At 38.5% G+C, this 18100-nt stretch overlaps 1 protein-coding gene across 8 annotated transcripts in view; it reads left to right on the top strand.

The window, feature by feature from the left end:
- Positions 1-18100, top strand: part of RNF38 (ring finger protein 38) — a 111880-nt gene that overhangs the window by 60570 nt on the left and 33210 nt on the right. Inside the window, exon 1 of one of the 8 annotated variants that reach the window (XM_054003135.1) lies at positions 1610-2812. The exons of 4 other annotated variants lie outside the window; for them this stretch is intronic. Coding sequence is in view for 1 of the 4 variants with exons in the window: in XM_054003134.1 (XP_053859109.1) it covers positions 4022-4045 (24 nt within the window). In the remaining 3 variants the exon portion in view is untranslated. Of the gene's footprint in view, positions 1-1609; positions 4046-18100 lie in introns of those variants that run through there. 3 more of the 8 variants (XM_054003138.1, XM_054003136.1, XM_054003134.1) reach the window with 3 other exon arrangements.

Raw genomic sequence — 18100 nt, 5'->3', positions numbered from 1 at the left:
AGTTTGATTAGTCAATAGGCATATTTCAGCAAAATAATTTACTGCTTTTTGCCTGATTGTGCATAACTGTTTTTTGCATTTTAGAAGAAATGTAAAGGTTTGTATTTGACTGGCAATCCACATATATTTTACAGTAGTTTCTCCAGAAGCCCAGATGTCATTTTCTGGACAACAGCATGAGAAAAGTTCCACACCACACATGCTAAAGGAATGTTGCAGTCTTAATGAAAACAATTCCCAGGCTTCCACCCCAATTACTTGATTTTGTTGACTTGGCACATGAGAATCTTGAATTCATGTTCAGTCAATCAGCAGGAAACCAAAGTGTAAGATTTTTCATGTGTAGACTCACTGCATTAAGAGGGATGTGTTATTGTTGAGAGCATTATTGGTAGTACTAAGAACTTGTCTAATTTTGTAGCACCAAAAGCAGTACTTGAATTACAGAGAAATCTAATACAGCATAGGCATAAAATACATTTCCCATTTTATTTGGTGTAGTTAAGTGATTAGAATTGAGATTTATTTAAAAATAATTGTTGCTTTGGTGGTGGGAACTTGTAAAGCTCAGTGCATGAGTCAGGGCAGTGTTTTTTCATGTTTGTAATTTCTTTGATTTTTGCTTTTAAGTATAAATATTAAAGAACTGAGTAAGTTTCTTTATTGAGCAAAGCATTTAGGGAAAGATAGTTGTAAGAAGGAAATGGTATTCCTTAGTATATTACTGCAGTGGATTCCTACTAGGTTTAGAGATACATTGCTATATACTCTGCAGGTATATCATCCTGCAGAGCCTTTCAATCATACCAAGTTTATTTAGCTTTTAAAATACTTTTTTGTCCCTTGGGTAGCTGTTTCACCAGTGGTGTGCTTCCGTTAAAGAATGCTAACTCATCTTGAAAAGAAAGTCCAAAGATGCAACCCTTAACTATTCTTGCAACATCTCTTTTCACAGATCTCATCAAGTTATCTATTCCATGCAGTTAAAAACCAAACTGGCCACCTAGTAGTAATGACAAAAAAAAAAAAAAAAATCACTGTGGGGCAATCCACTGGAATTTTTTTACTAGTACTAAGGTAATTACACTCTTTTTTTCTCCTTTTTATCTTTTTTTCATTTATTTTACTTTCACAGTGTGTAAAGATTTTTTTTTCTTTTTGCAGTTTGATGCTTACGACTGAAATACCTAGCTACATAATTTATTTTACTATTTCTAACCTTTAAATTTCCCAGCTATAGTTTGTACATCTTCCACACACATTTTGTGTCACCTGCTCAAGGTGACCCTGCCTTGACAGGGGAATTGGATAGGATAATCTCCCGAGGTCCCTTCTAACCCTAACTATTCTGTGCTTCTATGAACTTACTCACATTTGCTTGTCTGAATGACATTGTCATGGACATTAGGTACTCAGTCTGTAATACAGAGGCCTGTCAACTCATTAAAAAGATGTTTTCACAAGAAGAGAAGTATTTCTAAGTTCTAATCCTAAAGTAAAAATGATCAGCTTTGTGTTCCACTTTGGATGGTGCAATGTCGGGCAGCATTAGCCTACAAAATTCACACATAGCTGAACAAAAAAGGATTCACAAATTCAGATATTTGAAGGACCCATCACATTTATTTATAGATGATGTATTATATAGGACTACACCTCTTGTGGGGAATGTGTGAGGGGCAGTACATAGAAAAATGGGAATATTAGGAGGAATTTCTATGGGAATATTAGGAGGAATTTCTTTTGTACCCTCCAGTTTCAAAACTGGAAAATTTTCTTGTCCAATTAGGACAGGTCAGATTCATTCTTTATGGCGTGTATTGGTGTCATATCTGCACACCCACACACTCTTAATCCCAGGTCATTCTGTCTGTGTTTTTTGAGCAGCTTTACACCTTTTTCATTTCACCTCTGGCAGCTGCAAGGATGTCATTTACCAATTTTCAACCATTTTTGTGCCTAGTGAGTCATCTGCTTTAGAATGTTAATTCTTTATACCTACAGCAGATGTTGTTTTCCTGGATCAGAGTTGGGAAAAACTTTAACTATGCTGAGGTAGTGAGTGCAGGGAGGTTGGAAAGGTGAAAAATAAGGCGGTAATATCTTATTTGAGGGGACCAGCTTGAGTAAATCAGTTCTGTGAGGCTCCGTTTGCTGCCTTTGCTGATCAGGGCTGCATCCAGAGCCCGTACTCGTGTGGCACCGCCAGCAGAAGGCAGATCCTGTTTCTCCAGTGACTCTCGAAAGGGACTTAGAGCCAGGTGAGGGTCGGTCTCCTCAATTGACAGAACCAGAGGACGTGGCCTCAAGCTGCGCCAGGGGAGGTTTGGGTTGGACATGAGGAAGGACTTCTTCAGCGGGTAGTCACACACTAGAACGGGCTGCCCGGGGAGGCGCTGGAGTCGCCGTCGTGGAAGGTGTTTAAGGAAAGACTGGACGTGACACCCGGTGCCACGGTCTGGTTGACAAGGCTGGCCTTGGCCCGCAGGATCTCGGAGGTCTCTCCCGAGGTTGTCCGCTCCCCGATCCTGTGAAACCGAAAGTAAAATGAGGACGGGCCGGGGGGGGGGGCCGCGCCGTCTCGGCGGTGCGCAAGCGCGTTCGGTCCGCGGCCGCCGCCGGCCGCAAAGGACGCCTCGCGCCGGGTGTGGTGTTACGTCACTGGCCAGCGGGGCGTGACGTCACCGACCCGGGGGTGGGGGGCCGCGCTCCCGGAAGCGCTGGCGGAAGGGTCAGGCCCGGCCCGGGGTGGCCGCGGCGGCCCCGAGGTTGAGGCGGGGCAGTCCCCGCGGCGGAGGCGGCGGGGCCCCAGGTACCGGCGCAGGGAGCGGCGGCGCGCGCGGGGCAAGGCCTCGCCGGCGCCGCCTGGTGCCCGCGGCTCGTCAGCCGGGGAGGGCGATGTCCCGGCGGCGCCGGGCCGCCCTCCGTCCAGGTAGAGCGTGAAGGAGGCCGTGTGGCCTAGGCCGACGGGAAGCCCGAGTTCCTTCCACGTGGGCGGCCCACGAGGTGGACTAGAGCTGGGAAAGGGATGTAATTGTCCGATCTTGTTAAAGTTGCTTTATCTTGTTTGGCAAAAGGCAGAACTGGAACCTGAAAATTAACAGACTATCCAGGACTGAATTGCTGTGCTGTCTGCAAGACAGGCCGGTTAATTTGCAAGGCGGTAGCGAGTGTTTCTGAAGCGCTGAACATCCTGCCATCCATTTAGTAAATTGATGTCTATAGGTATCTGTGAGCCCTTTAAATTAGTCCAAAGAGCAACTGTTTAAAGAAATACTGATTTAGCAAGCATACACGTTAGGGCATTCGGTATTTCTTAGTACGCGTGAGTTAATTCCTATTCCTAAACAACACAAACGGGATTTCTTTTTTTTTTTTTTTTTTTTATTCTTGAACTGTAAAGTTATATCTTGTTTCCTTAAGAAGTGTGTTTTTAAACTGACTCTGCATTGAGTTCTTAACTGAGGACACCAATTTCAAATTGTAACTGTTTAGAGCAAGTATCTTAATTATTACTTACACAGAAATTCATTGAACTGGAAGTCATGACAATGTTTATGAATATATACCGTTTGCATTTTGAAAGAGATTTTTTGTTTTTGAAGGTGGTATTTGAAGCAAACCTGCATTTTCTAAGTTCTTCACATGTAGAGTGGGGCAACTGTGATGGTAAGATGAACCGGATTAATAGAAGTTTTCCTTATTCAAGTACTGAATACAATTACATCACAATTTGATTTGGTGTTGCTGATGATGTGCTTATACTTAAATGTCATTCACTGAAGCAACTGCTTTGGTTTAGTTTGCCAAATTTATGGTATTTATCCACATGCCGGGGATCTTGCTATCTGTTGACCCAACAGACTCCTTAACTGCTTCGCAGCATTACATTACATTACCTTTTTTTACCTTTGAGGGGTATTGCAGCTGTGGTTTTGGAGATTTGCTGTTCTGAGAGAGTAAAAAACTGTTCGGATACTAGTGTGTGCAGTAAGAGAAAGGAGGGTGCAGTCATTAGACGATGAAGTCCAAGATGGAAGAGCAAGTAGGTTCTGTGACAGGTTTAATGGCTGGTGATAGTTCATAATGTTTTTGATCTTCTTACACACGAAATATCTGGCAAAAAATGAAATATATGCATACATAGAATAACATGAAGAAAGTTTTCAGGGAATTGTTACTTGGAGTTATACTACTTGTGAAAAGTGTCAATTGTGAAAAATTGTATGTAAATAAAAAGGTCTTAAAAAGTAAAGATTTCATTATCTCCTTTGTGAATCTTACTTTGTTACCTCATGGACTTACAGAGTAGGTTAAACTTCATTTGATTCTTATCTGGTTCACTTTGTGGGGTTTTTTAATTAACCAAAGTATAATAAATACTGAATTGAAGTTGCATGTTGTTAAGTCCTTGCTTTGTACCTGCAGTGGTATGGAAGTCACAGTATATAATTGTCTTCTGAAATACAAGGATTTGGCTCAGAAGCTTATATTAGTTTATTTAGTTACTGTTGTGATTTGTCAAGTTTATGTGTCAGCTTATCTCAGTATGTTTTTTTAATGTGGCTTATTGACATTAAAATAAGAGATAAATTTTATGATTTAATGTGGACTGTTGAGGCAGTCAAGTTTTTTTTCAACTCTTTGCTAAAAAAGTCTTTTAAGAGTTGTGATGGTTTTTATGCAAAGTCTTGCTAAAATATAAAAATTGTGTTTGTTAGGGAGGGAAGTTACTTCTTCAGATCTACCTGCTATTGAATTGTAGTCTTGTACTATGAGACTGTTGTCTTGTTGTAAGTCAGATATATCATACATGTTTGTAGAGACTATGTGGACTGAATTGCTGGGGATCTAGTGAGAATTTGTACAGAGCAGGTTTTTGAGTTACAGACTTCTCAGGTAGTATTTGTGTGTAGCTTTACCATCCCCACCTTGCCTCAGAAGGATTTGAAAGGCAGAAATAAGGATAGAGGAAAGATAGAACTTCTTTTTTTCCTATTTTTAGTCAGAAAGTTGTTTTGACTGTGGGGGAAAGATTCTTAAAATTTGTGGAAGATACAGGTTTGACTTAATCAGTTCATATGGAAGTAGAACTTGTGGTTTTCTTCTCTATATAAGAATTTATATGAAGTTAAATTATCTAATACAGAATATTTAAATTCTGATGTGGGCAGAATTTGATGAGGTCTGTGATTTAACAGGATGGTTTTCAGTTTTTTTACTCTTCAGTTTCTCATGGGAGCGCATAGGTTCCTCTTTTACTAAGCTCTTTAACGATAAGGAAACTTGTTTTGCTTTTTGGTGCCCTCTACTGCTGCCTATTTGTCAGAGCACTGAAAACTGGTGCTGGTTTTGGCCTTTAATAGCACTGAATGCTAACAACAGCTGCTCTTTAAAAGCAGTGGAAAGGGGAAAGAGTGAAGCCCTTTTACACCTTGAGTATTTTGCTATTTGCCTTCCAACCAGTCTGTCTGGATTGTGTTGGAACTGTACCTCACCTGGTAGAAAAGTGGGTAAGCAGCATATATCTGACTTGCATACTGTCTTCTATTGGCATTGTAGCAGTAGAAAGACTGATTCCTTTGCTTTTCTCCTTTCAGAAGAATAGGGACATTCTTTCTTTAGTGTATTTAGTTCCTGATTGTCAGTAAATACAGTCCAGGTTTGCTGTCTCAGAATTTTTTATCTTCTTGTTTATTTTCAGTAACTTTGCTTTTTTTTTGTATTTCCCACTAGTACCTCAGATACTACAAAAAATAACCAGTGCTTCATGTGAGCACCACTACATAGGCTGTGCTTTGCTTACTTTCTGTTTAAGTAGTTCTTTCATTTTATCAGTCTTGCAGTTTTGTTCCTTTGCAAAATCTGTGAACACCTCTGTCCTAGAAAAACTCAGGAATTGCTACATTCTTCCTACAGAACCTCTTACCTTGACCATGTGGTTTATCTTTGACAGCTTTGTTAATTTCTGACAGAAGTGGCCAATTTTTTTTTTTTTTTTGTTTGTTTGTTTTTTTGTTTTGTTTTGGGTTTTTTTTTTTTTTGGTCACTGCAATAACTGTAAATTGTGTGAGAAGGGATAACATTCATGGCACAATTTATGGTGCTGCTAAGCAGATGCTCTGGCAGTCTTCATGAAAGGTTTAGGAGATGGCTTTCTAGATAAAAATTTGAGACTTTTCTTCCTTATTCAGGTGACTTTATGAGATGACCTATGTTGGGACTGTTCTTTAAAAAATTTGTGGTGTGATGAATATTTTTGATGAGCTGCATTTTCAAAATCTAATTCTTGCAAATGAATGTCTTACAAAGAGATTTGAGACTATTTTGTTCACATGTACTGAGGGAGGGCATTTTTGATCTGTCTTCTGTGTTTGTGTCTTGGTAAAACATCAGAACTGAATACAAAGCAAGATGGGAAGTGAAGAGATGTGAGACATAAAAGACTAGAAAATTCATTTAAGATTGTGTTCTGTAAGCATTTGTGAAGACAAGTAAGTGCCAAGTGAATGAGTATGGCTTTGGGAAAAACATTCAGATATGGGCATAAAGGACCTGGTAAGACCAATGGGCGTTTAGTCATTTTGTATGTGAAACTCTACTGAGCGCAGGTTACAGATCATATGTGAAGCTTTCTTCCTATTTTTTAATTTCCTTACTGTATCAGAGAACAGCCAGAGCACTTTTTCTCGAATTCAAATACAGAGACCTAGTGTAATGTTTGTACTCTTTGGGTCTGCTTTCTATAAGTGAATATTTAAATTTATCTGTTGTTTTGTTCAACATTGGGCAGGACTTGAGAGTGTTTTAAAAAAGGACACATCTTACCAAATTTCTTATATGGTTTAAGTTCTTAATGCCTATTTTTTTCTCCTTACAAAAGATGTGGAATAAGGTTTAAGAAGTGAGTCAGCAAACTGCATATTTGAGTGTGTTTGGGGGAGCAATGATCATGTTCGTTTGCCTATCATCTAATGTGTATCATGTGGTTTGTTTTTTATTGACCTTCCCGTGACTTTGTGTGAGAATAATCTTGTTTTCTAAAGTAAATTAAAAGATCTACACAAGTAGAAGCTCTTTTTTGAAGTTGAGAACCTGCAATGTTTTCTCACATGTTCCTTGTTTTGGTTAACTTAGCAGAAAATGCCAATTCTTTCTTGGTTTTGTTATCTCAAATAATTTGTCGCTTACATTGAGGAGTGAGTTCTTTACCCATTTACATGACCTGTTTGATGACAGCCTCCCAACATGTGTGTTTTGTAGGGGCAGAGGAACCAGCCACTATTGCAGTAGTTAATGTAGTTACATTATGCAGTATAATTATAATGCAGTAGTTACAGGGCATGTACTGAGTGTGACACATGTAAAAAAGGAAGTTCTGCAAGCTATTAAGGATAAAAGGTGTGTTTAAATCCCAGCTCTAGAGAAGAACATTTTTTTCTCCTAAGCTTTTTAAAGCAACATTTACTAATTTATCCAAGCTGTTAATAAAATCTAAATTATGTGTATATATTTAAATCAAGTAGTTTTTATTATGTAGCACATAGTCTAAATTGGATGAGTTTTGAAAAGCGTAAAAGAATCATTTGGGTCGAAAAAGATCCATACGATCATCATGTCCAGCTATTAAGCTTGTACTGTCAAGTCTAGTACTAAATTACCTCCCTATGTCTATACATCTTTTTTATTACCTCCAGGGATAGTGACTCAACTGCTTTCCTTGGAAGCCTATTCCAATGCTTGACAATCCTTATGGTGAAGAAAATTTTCCTAGTATCTGATTTAAACCATCTCTGGTGCAAACTGAGGTCATTTCTTCTTGTCCTGTCACTTGGAAAACAGATCAACTCCTACCTTGCTGCAGCCTGTTTTTTCAGGTAGCTGTGGAGAGAGAGAAGGTCTCCCCTGAGTCTCCTTTCCTCCTGGTTAAACTACCCCAGCTCCTTCAGCTGCTCATCATAAGTCCTGTGCTCCAGACCCACCATGTTCCAGCACCTCAGTGCTGGAACCCCTCTTGTTGTGAGGGGCCCAGAACTGGACACCGCACTCAAGATGTGCCCTCACCAGTGCCAAGTACAGGGGGCCAATCCCTGCCCTGGTCCTGCTGGTCACACTACTGATGACACAGGCCAGGTGCCACTGGCCTTCTTGGCCACCTGGGCACACTCCTGGCTTCTGTTCAGTGGCTGTCAGCCAGCAGCCCCAGATCCTTTTTGCTAGGCACTTTTCCAGACACTGCCCCAGCCTTAGGCACTGCATGGGGTTGTTGTGACCCAATGGCAGGACCCGCCACTTGGCCTTGTGAACTTTGATCTCAGTGTGTTGGTACATCCTGTCCAGTTACATCTGCAGAGCCTTCTTACCTTCCAGCAGGTCAACTTCTGCCCAACTTGGTGTAATCTGCAAACTTACTGAGGAGTCATTTGATCACCTTGTCCAGTTTGTTGATAGAGATGTTATGCAGGGCTGGCCCCAGTACTGAGTCCTGTGAATACCACTTGTCACCAGACACCAACTGGATATAACTCCATTCACCAGAATTTTCTAGGCTGAGCCATTCAGCCAGTTCTTTACCAAGGAAAGAGGACATCTTTTTAAGTAATGAGCTGCTATGACCTGGAGTCCTAGATTGTACTGTCGTTAAGGATATTTCTGCAGTGTACCAACATGTAGTACTCTGTAGTGAAAATAAATTAATTTTTAAAAAAAATAGTTTAACAAAATGTTAATCATAACATTTTGCTCGGTGATGCGCTGTGTCCAGCCATAGGTGATGAAGAGTTTACTTGTCCTAAACTGTGTAAGAAGCAGAGTAAAGCCTTGGTATTTATTTCACCTGTGAAAAATTGCTTTTGTGTATAAAATTCTGTTGAATAAGGAAATAATAAATCAAGCATCATAAATAGGAGGACAGAACTGAATGCACAGGGTGAGAGGTTTGGTGTTGGAGGTTGCTGTGACAGTTAAGGACAAGAGTTGCAGTTGTACTGTGTGCCATTTGGGATGTATTTTCTCCCTCGTTCAGTGGCATCTCCCCATAAAAAAAGGAAATTGAAGAAGGCTGTACTTAGAGTGCCTTATTCTTACAATTCAGTATCTTGACCTTTGAATTTTCAAGCTTGTGTTTAAATACAACTCTTTTAAGCTGTATCCTTTAAGACTTGCTTCTCTTGTTTTTTGGGTTTTTTTTCCCCACTAATACCAGTGTGAGTATATTGAAGAGCATTTTCTTGTTAACATGACAATTTGGTTGTACTGATTAGGTAAGTAGGTAGGGTAGGTAGGTTTTTGTGGATTCATTGTGTAGTTTTCTGAAGAGTATTTGTTGGGGCTTCAAATTTCTAACAATACAGAGAGACTGAAGCAATGTAGAGAAAAAATTGTGGCATGAACTGAGAACATGTAAAACTGCATTACACACAGAAATTTTTAACAGTATGGTGTGCTGACCAGGTACTTCCATCTTCCAATAATGCAGTTCAGTATTGTTATGACAAGCAACAACAGTGAAGGCAGACAAGTATAAATACATGTTACCACAATAGAGGTTGAGTTATTATGCCCATAATCCTCTCACTAGGAACAGATTTCAAATGCTGACTTGTCCTTGTGCCTATTGGGAACATCAGTTATAGTAGTGTGAGAAATGTTTTTATTGATATAAATGTTTGGATATTCTCTTGATGCTTTGTCAACAAATACGGTCAGTATAATGTCCATTAACACAAATAAAAGATTTCAGTCTTCAGTGCTCAAGATGGCTTGTCTATTTACATATGTTGTGTTTCATATATGTGTGTGCATACCTGTATGCATCTGTATATGTGTAGTTTAACACAGGGAAAAAAAATCTTGAAAGAGTGTGATTTTGGTTTTTTACTTGTAATGAATATCCTAATTACCCTGTCGCTGCTGAAGTACCTGTATTGTTAATTTCATATGTCTAAATGGCAAAATCATTAATGAATACACACTGAATATGCAAACTGTGTGTAGACTTTGCTGTTAAGCAGTTTTGAGCCAGATTCTCTTCAGATACCCAATCCCATCAAAGGAGAAAGTGCATAATTATGTTTAAAATTGAAAGTGTGATCTTTTTCAGATGTGTCTATACCTGAACACCTTGTCTTTATTTCCCCACTTTACTCTTGCCCTGGCATTATTTTAAGTATAATTTCAGCACCTTTTATGACATTTAAAGAAATTTCCTTACAGTAATGACTACATTTTAATGGTACAGGTGCAAAGTTTTATGTGTTTCAGCTTTGTATATAGGAAAATGAGTTTATATCTGTAATTCTGTAATTTAAAATTTCTTTTCTGCTTACATATGTAAGAGGGGATCAGGACTCTGTGGAGGCCCAGAGATAGCTTTTAACACGGTCACTTGAAATACCACTTTATGTATTGTGTAAGGTGGTGTGGGTGTCAAAACATGGACATTTTACCTCAGATTTTGGTAGGCATTTTGGAGATTGATAAAAATTATCAGTGGAAAATATTTTTTAAGGTCTTTTTGGATACCAGTACTGTTGGTTGCATAACTCTTTCAATTTCAGTTTTAAGAGAGCTTGAAATGTTTGCTATCATAGAACATACTAATTGCAGGGAACATCTGCAGAAATAGCACAATTTTTTTTCCATTTTCTATCACACACACCACTGACAAAGTTGAGTTGAAAACTGTGACCATAAATTAGGATTTTAAGGTAAAATTAATATTCTTCCAGCAATTGGATTTTTTTAAATAGGGAGGTGTTGTGGTTTGATATGGAAGTGAATTTTTTTTTCAGGAAGTTGGGTCAAACCAGTCAGTGGTCAGGTTTGGATATTAGTACCTCGGGTGACTACTAGAAGTATAGACATGCTTCTGAGAACACAGGGAGTTAAAAGTAAAAACTCTTAGGGGAAAACTCTTTTTAATTCTAGTCATTAAAAAGTACAGACTCTCTCCTATTCAGCCTCACGCTAAGTAAGAGAAGAAAAGCCATGTAACCTTATCCAAGTAAGCCAAAAAAGCTGAAAGTTTAAAACTAAGCCAGCTCCTACAGACAGAAAAGTAAAAAAAACCAAAAATGCCTTTATCCCCACACCAGAGGAAAAGAGACAGAAAGCCTGACAACGCCTAAAAATTTGCCAGCAGAAAAGAAAGAAAAAAGAAGGAGATAATGCTCAGTGTAAGAGTCAAGAATACTAAACAAAAATTTCAGCCATCCAAAAAATCTAAACTTTTAACCCTTTCCTAAAAAATAAAAGCTTTATAAAATATTACTCCTCCTCAATTTGTAATAGAAGAAAGACAGTCCAAGACCCAAGATGTTAGAAGAAAAAAAGAAGAAATAATAGAGTAGCTTTTAGCTAAGCTTTTCTTATTAACCATAAACTAAACCAAATTCTCCTACAATAAAAACTGCAGTAGTAACCCAAAGAAACCTACTTCAGCAACCACCAGCACAAGAATAACAAGAACAAAAGAAAGCTAAAAAGAAAATAGTGATGCCCTCTGTCTTCAAGAAGAAAATGATCTCTGTTCCTAGACCCTTAACCCCCACAAAAAATAGGGGGGACTGTAGTCCCAAAATAAGAAGCTAAACTATTACCTCTTTTAGTCCATAGCAAAGCATCCTTTAAAAAGCCCTATAGACAGTCTGTCCATGCACAGTAATAAGAGCACTGTAACATAAAAAAGAAAATATCACACTAACAAATTTTCTCCAAGCAGTTGCCATGTATAACATAAAGACACAAGAAGTAGCAACTGTATTTCCTTGGGGGGGGGGGGTCTATAGCACAAAAGAGATTCCTCTCTCCCTTAATAAACTAAATATTAATTATCTAAAAAGTAATAATTTAATCAAGAATCCCAAGTAATATTTCATAGTAATTATTTTAGAAATTAAGAAGAAGAAGAAGTGTTTTAAAAAGTCCTCATCCTAAATTTAATATATATGTCTTCTATAGTAGTAATAATTTAATAAATTTTTTTTCCTTTATTATTAAGCTTAAGCCTACTCTACTCTGTTCCTAATAACATCTCACAGCATTTATTTAAGAAAGTGTATTTTCATAAGAGCACTAACATTGCACCAATGTCAAACCATGACAGGAGGTATAGCTGAGGTTTCTTCCCATGTTGATGTTTGGTTGGTGTTTTTGATTTGAGAATTAAAGATTCCCATTCAGAAGAAATACGATGATGTGATGCAAAAATAAATACTTGCTAACATCTTTGTGAGTTTGGAGCATTTAATGTGCTTTGATTCATTCCTGCAAAAAATGATTGCAAAGCCTTTTCATATTTCAAAGGATTATTTGCATGCAGCAAGTACTGCAAGCAGTTGCAAATACTAATTTAATATTAAGAACTTTGAAATGGCTGTGTGCTGCCTTGGTTCTTAAACCTGCTTCACTGTTAAAAAAGGAGGTGCTACAGTTGTGATGTATGGATTTTACTGTCCATTTTGTATGAGCAGTACAACTTGAAAATGAGAAACATGTAGTCTTATTAAATAATTTTCCTTCCTTTTTAAATGCTATTGAGTCCTGCAGTGCTAAATAGGATGCTAATATTTTTACATTTTTCCAGTGCCTTTGTGTATTTTAAATTCATATGCAGCAAAGTAATATTACAGTGTTTGGAATGAAAATTTGGTATCTAATAATCAAATTCTTAGGAGTGTTTCAAGTACTTACTGTGTGAAACTTCAGCAGTTCAGATGTAGCTGTCTCTTAACGTTGTTTTTTGTACATCCTAAACATTCACTTAAGTGAGAAATGCATTTCAGAGAAGAAACTGATACGGAGAAGACACTGGAAAAACACAGAAGTGTCAATCTGATGTAGAATAAGAAACAAATCAAATATTCAGCTTATTTAATAGTGTTTTGACCATAAGAAGAACAAGTCTTCATTGGACTGACCTGTATGTCAGTGTTTCTTTTGTAGTAGGAGCCCAGAACTGCACACAATACTCCAGAGCCTATCTCCTAGGACTTCTGCAAGAATTCTCTCTTTTTGGCCTTTCTTTCAATCACCTGCTTTTTTTTTAAAACAGTTCTGTACGATTGCTATGTGACTTGCTATTGCATGCCTCAGATCTTCACTGACAAACTTTGCATGAAGGATTCATTGTCAGTTCTGATTGCTGAAGAACAAATTGGTTTTTCTGTCCACTGTCAGTAAATAATGAATTAATCCTGTTAGCCAGAAGTGAGTCATGGATGGCCAGAAAGATTACTGAGGCATGTTCTTGGTACAGTTGATACAGCTATAATTGATACATACAATGTAATTGATATATACCATTATGGCTTCGAAAGACCAAAAAAAAGATACGAACTTGTATCTTCTTTTTACCATGTTTGGTAATATTGCTCTTGTTTTACAAATTATGTTCCTTTTACTAAATATTGTGGAAAGTTCTGCTGTTTCACTGTCAGCAGGGCTCTTTAATTCACATAAATTACTAAGAAACCTGATATATATATAAAGCTGCTACAGGAGATTTTGTACCAGCAATCTGACATGGCTATTGAATACTGGTTTCCATATTAAGATGTAGTGACTAGTTTTCTTCTTGCCACATAATCATATTTCAGAAGCAAGTTAAAGAAAATATTGTAGGCTTCTTTTCAGAATGATGTGCCTTGCTAAGCACTGTTCTTTCCAAATTGATATACTTTCTTCATAAATCAATAGAGATGTCACCAGGAGCATGAGTTTTTTTAACTGCCCTTTTCTTTTTTTAGATTTTTTTATTGTCATGCTTAGTGTTTTTTGTTCTCTGTGGAATTTTCATCCTAAGTGCTAGTTACAGATTCATTTCCTTAATTCTTGACAGTGTAAGAATTAAGACAAAAAATTATGAAAAAAGTTCTGAAGTGCAGAAAGAAATTATCTTCCTTTTTTGAATATTCAGATGTATCTAGTGTTCAGTGGGGAACTGTAGATACAGGGATGCTTCATATCTCAAGGGTATATCTTGAAGTACCCTGAAGTCCTATGAGTTGCACTTTGCTTCTCTCACAGGAGTAAAGCTTCAAAAAGCCTTGTGTTTAGCATTACATGAAAATCAACTACAGAATCACAGTGGCTGAAGTTGGAAGGGACTTCTGGAGGTCATCTGGTCCAGCATTTCTACTGAAACAGAGCTAGGTAGAGCTAAATGCCGAGGACCATGGCTTTTGAGGTAATCCAGGAAGAAAGACTCCACAGCCTCTGTGAAATCTGTGCCGGTGCTCAGTCACTCTCCACAGTCAAGTAACTCATGTTTAGATGGAGCCTGCTATGTCATAGCCCTGAGGCTTCTCTTTTCTAAGCTGATGAGTCAGTCCAAGGCTGTCTCAGCCTTTATGTACACAAGAGGTGCTCTAGGTGCTTCATCATCTCTGTGACCCTTCATTGGACTCCAGTATGTCAGTGTTTCTCTTGTGGTGGGGAGCCCAGAACTGCACACAGTACTGCACATGCTGTCTCCTAGGACTTTGCAAGAATTGGCTCATTTTGGCCTTCCTTTCAGTCACCTGCTTTTATTGAAACAGTTTGCAGATTTGGGATAGTCTGCACTTCTTTGCCAATTTTTTATTAGACCAAATTCAGATTTCCCTTACTGTTCCTTCATTAGAAAGTTGTCTAGCATGTGCCCAGACAGTCACGTTTCCAAGTTGTGTCCTGGTCACAACTCTGAAATAAAAGCTTGGCTAATAAAAAATGGCTCTGAATATTACTGATAGTGAGGTTTTTAGGTAAAATTTGATTTTTTTTTTTTTTTTTTAAACCATGAAGCATTATTTACATTCTAGGATTTCTATCTAGTGCCTGGAGGATGCAGGATGTGGACATCAATACTAGAATTTTTATTTTCTCACCATGTACCCATTTACCTTGACTTCATGACTATGTTATACCAAGATTGTACTCATTGTCAACAGCTGTAACAATTTGCAGTTCTTACTAGAGAAGTCACTGTATCTGTTCCAGATGTTCTCTTGTTCATAAAAAGAGGTGTAATGGTTATGTGAATGGTGGTGAGTTGAAGCAAAGGTTCTGAATCCTGCTTACCCTGCAGAAGTTGAACAGGCAATGTTATATGCTCTAATTGGACTGGCACACAGTTGGCAGGTTCAAAAATATCACTATGTTGGCCAATGCAGTTAAGTCAGCAAAATTCTTTGAGCAAATAAAATTATACTAGTAAAAGATTCTTATTCCTGTTGTTTATTTTGTCAGCTGAAGTTCCTCTAAAGAGCTTTTGCTAGTGAAAGATGTGTGTCATTACAGTATAATTCTGCTGGCAAATCTTTATACATGGACAGGTCCTTTGTCATACAGCTTTGAGTCCAACTGGATAATCCTTGTTTATTTTGTTTTGGAAAAAAGCACACCAGTTAGGCTTGGAAGTAGTCCACTTGTTCATAAAATCTGTTACTTTTTGCCACTTGTGGCACAGGGCTTTTAATTTACTGCCCCATTGTTGCTTCTTATAGTAGCTCCTTCCTGGTTTTATCTAAAGCTAGTATTTTAAGACTATATTTAAAGGAAATGTCAAACTTCATGGTCCCCAAGAGCTTCTCATCTGTCAGCTTACAGGTTAATATGATGCCACTGTTACACAAAATGTAGATGTGGATCCCTCAGGACTAAGGCAGGACAATGAGCATGTGAAAGCTTTGGCTTTCATGAAAGCTGAGAGTTACCACTGTGGGAACCCAGGACACCAGTGCTGATCAAATGGGGACCTGATTGGGAGTGAAGCTCAAGGGAAAGCGCAGCAGGGAAGGATGATAAAACCTGTGCTTATTAGTACACAGTGTATACGCAGTGTCCTGTTTTGCTCATTAGGGAACTGGCTGATGAGTGCAGGTGCTGCTGTCTGGATTCCAAGAACTGCAGCTGGCATCTGTCATGTGTACTAGTGTTAAAGTACATACAGATGGGGGTGTGTGAACTATCCTGGGTTATCATGGCAAGAAGATATAATGTCCTTTGGACTTTACATATCTGGATGGGAGAGATAAACTTTCTGGTTTACCATAACAAATTCTTCTCATCCCCTACACCAACCCTTTGATTTTATTAAATATTCTTGTTTAGGGCAAGGGTGAAGGGCTGTTGTTTATTCCCATATTCTTCTTAGTTTTTACTGTTTTCAGAAGTAACCTTCATTTCACTCTTCCTGGACTGACAGAGTGGTTACGGTTGTGCTCTGTGTTGTTCGTTGAAAGAGTTTTGTGATATGTAAGGGAATGTGGAAGGAGAGACATCAGCTTGTGTAAGTTGTGTCTGGTCAAGGAACTTCTGAGTGCCATAAGGGGATAAAAAGAAAAGGAGTAATAAATTTTAAGAACATTTTAAGGCACAAATCTGTTGAGCCAAAAAATAATGGAGGCAGATAAAAGGATGACACCTGATCAGTCAGTAATTGAAGACGGTATGTGGATTGTAGCGATGTTTAATTCAGTGAAATTATTTGATTGTAGACCTCATCACATGGCATTATAAGAGAAAGGAGGAAGCCATAAACAAAATATGGAGAGACACACAAACCTGCCCAGCAAATTTTGTGGAGGCAAAGACAAGAAACAAAACCTGGCCTGTCACAGTAACTGATGAGCTATTAGAAATGTGCACACAAACAAGGATTCTGTGACTGATAAGGATGCAAACCTGAGAGTCTAGGATGTTGGGGCAGGTCAGTGAGACTATGCAATCTGAGAAGGTGATCTGCAAGGGAAGGAAGTTGTAAAAGGGACAAAACGGGGCCAGACAGAAAAAGGGCTGATGCAGGCAAACTGTGGCCAGTCTTTATGCTTGTTTGGCTGAGCCCTCTGCCTGATCTCTGCAATCTGTCCTGTTTTATTAGCTCTTTTCTTAACTGCCCCCTCTATGTAATTTCACTTTCTATACCGTGTGTGTAAGTGCTGCAGGGGCTAGGTGAGACCAGTTTGAGTAGAAACTAGGCCAGCAGCTGGAGTCTCACTGGAGATGTTGGCAACAACCAGGTTTGCAGTGCCAGTGGTAGAAGTGATTGAGGCTTTTGGTGGCAGGAGCTGGAGGGGCTGTAGCTATCTGAATTATTTTGTTGGTTTCCTACAGAATTTGTATCTATAGTGCCAGCTATAGCGGAGTTGTGTGAGCTTGTAAACTCTATTTTGTAAGTCACACCGAATTTAAACTTCTGCAGCTGCTGCTTTCTGTGGGAGAGATGGAAGAAGACAGTAATGCTTAGAAAGCCATCTGGCATGCAATGGCTCCATCTGTCACATAAGTGATTTCCCTTGCTTTGGTTTTAGGGCTGTGGGGGAACAGCTCTTCCAGAACTTACTTGACCTAGGCCAAAAAAATGTGCTTATTATTAGTTTTGTCTTGGATTATGAACAAGCCACTGCATTTGGATGTAACTGTCTGTTCAGTCCAAGAATTTACTGTTATTGTAGGTACAATCAGACCAACAGAAATGTTAAAATGTAATTCAAATTACAGTTGTTAGAATTGCAGGTAGGATATGCAGAATACTCAGTTTGCTAGCCCATTAGATGCCTATAATTAAATTTGAAAATACTTGAAAAAGTTGATGTTTACCAACTTGTATTGATGCTTTGAGAAGGCTGACCTAGAACAGAGGCTAGACAGAGTTAAAGAATAAAGTAGGCATAAATTAAAAGGCCTTAAAGGATACACCTTGGGCAGTATAAGAGCCTGTCCAGGGCTACACCCAAGATGAACCCAAAATGGTCACAAAATGGATGACCAGTTACAAGGTCCCACACTTCCTTAAGTTTTGGTCCATTTGCATATTTGGGTTAATTGTCCAATTACAACTTCAGATTATGAAGTCCCATTCTTCTCGTTTTCTCTCTTCAGTTCACTGTCGTTTATACTCTTGGGTCTGAATCTTGTAACAGTTGTCCTTAGCTAGAAAAGGTCCTAAGATAGAAAAGGAGTTGTTTTGTCTAGCTACTCTGTGAAGAGTGCTTACCAACACTTAATATGAAGCTCAGAACTACATACCTGTGCAGCACAGAATCTGAAAAATATGAAAACTAAAACTTAAGGCTTCATTGTCATGGGGAAAAATAATTTCAGTATGCACACATGAAGA

The sequence above is a fragment of the Vidua macroura genome, chromosome Z (assembly GCF_024509145.1).
Source record: "Vidua macroura isolate BioBank_ID:100142 chromosome Z, ASM2450914v1, whole genome shotgun sequence".
NCBI classification, from domain to species: Eukaryota; Metazoa; Chordata; class Aves; order Passeriformes; family Viduidae; genus Vidua; species Vidua macroura.
This window is presented reverse-complemented; position numbering and strand designations above follow the sequence as displayed.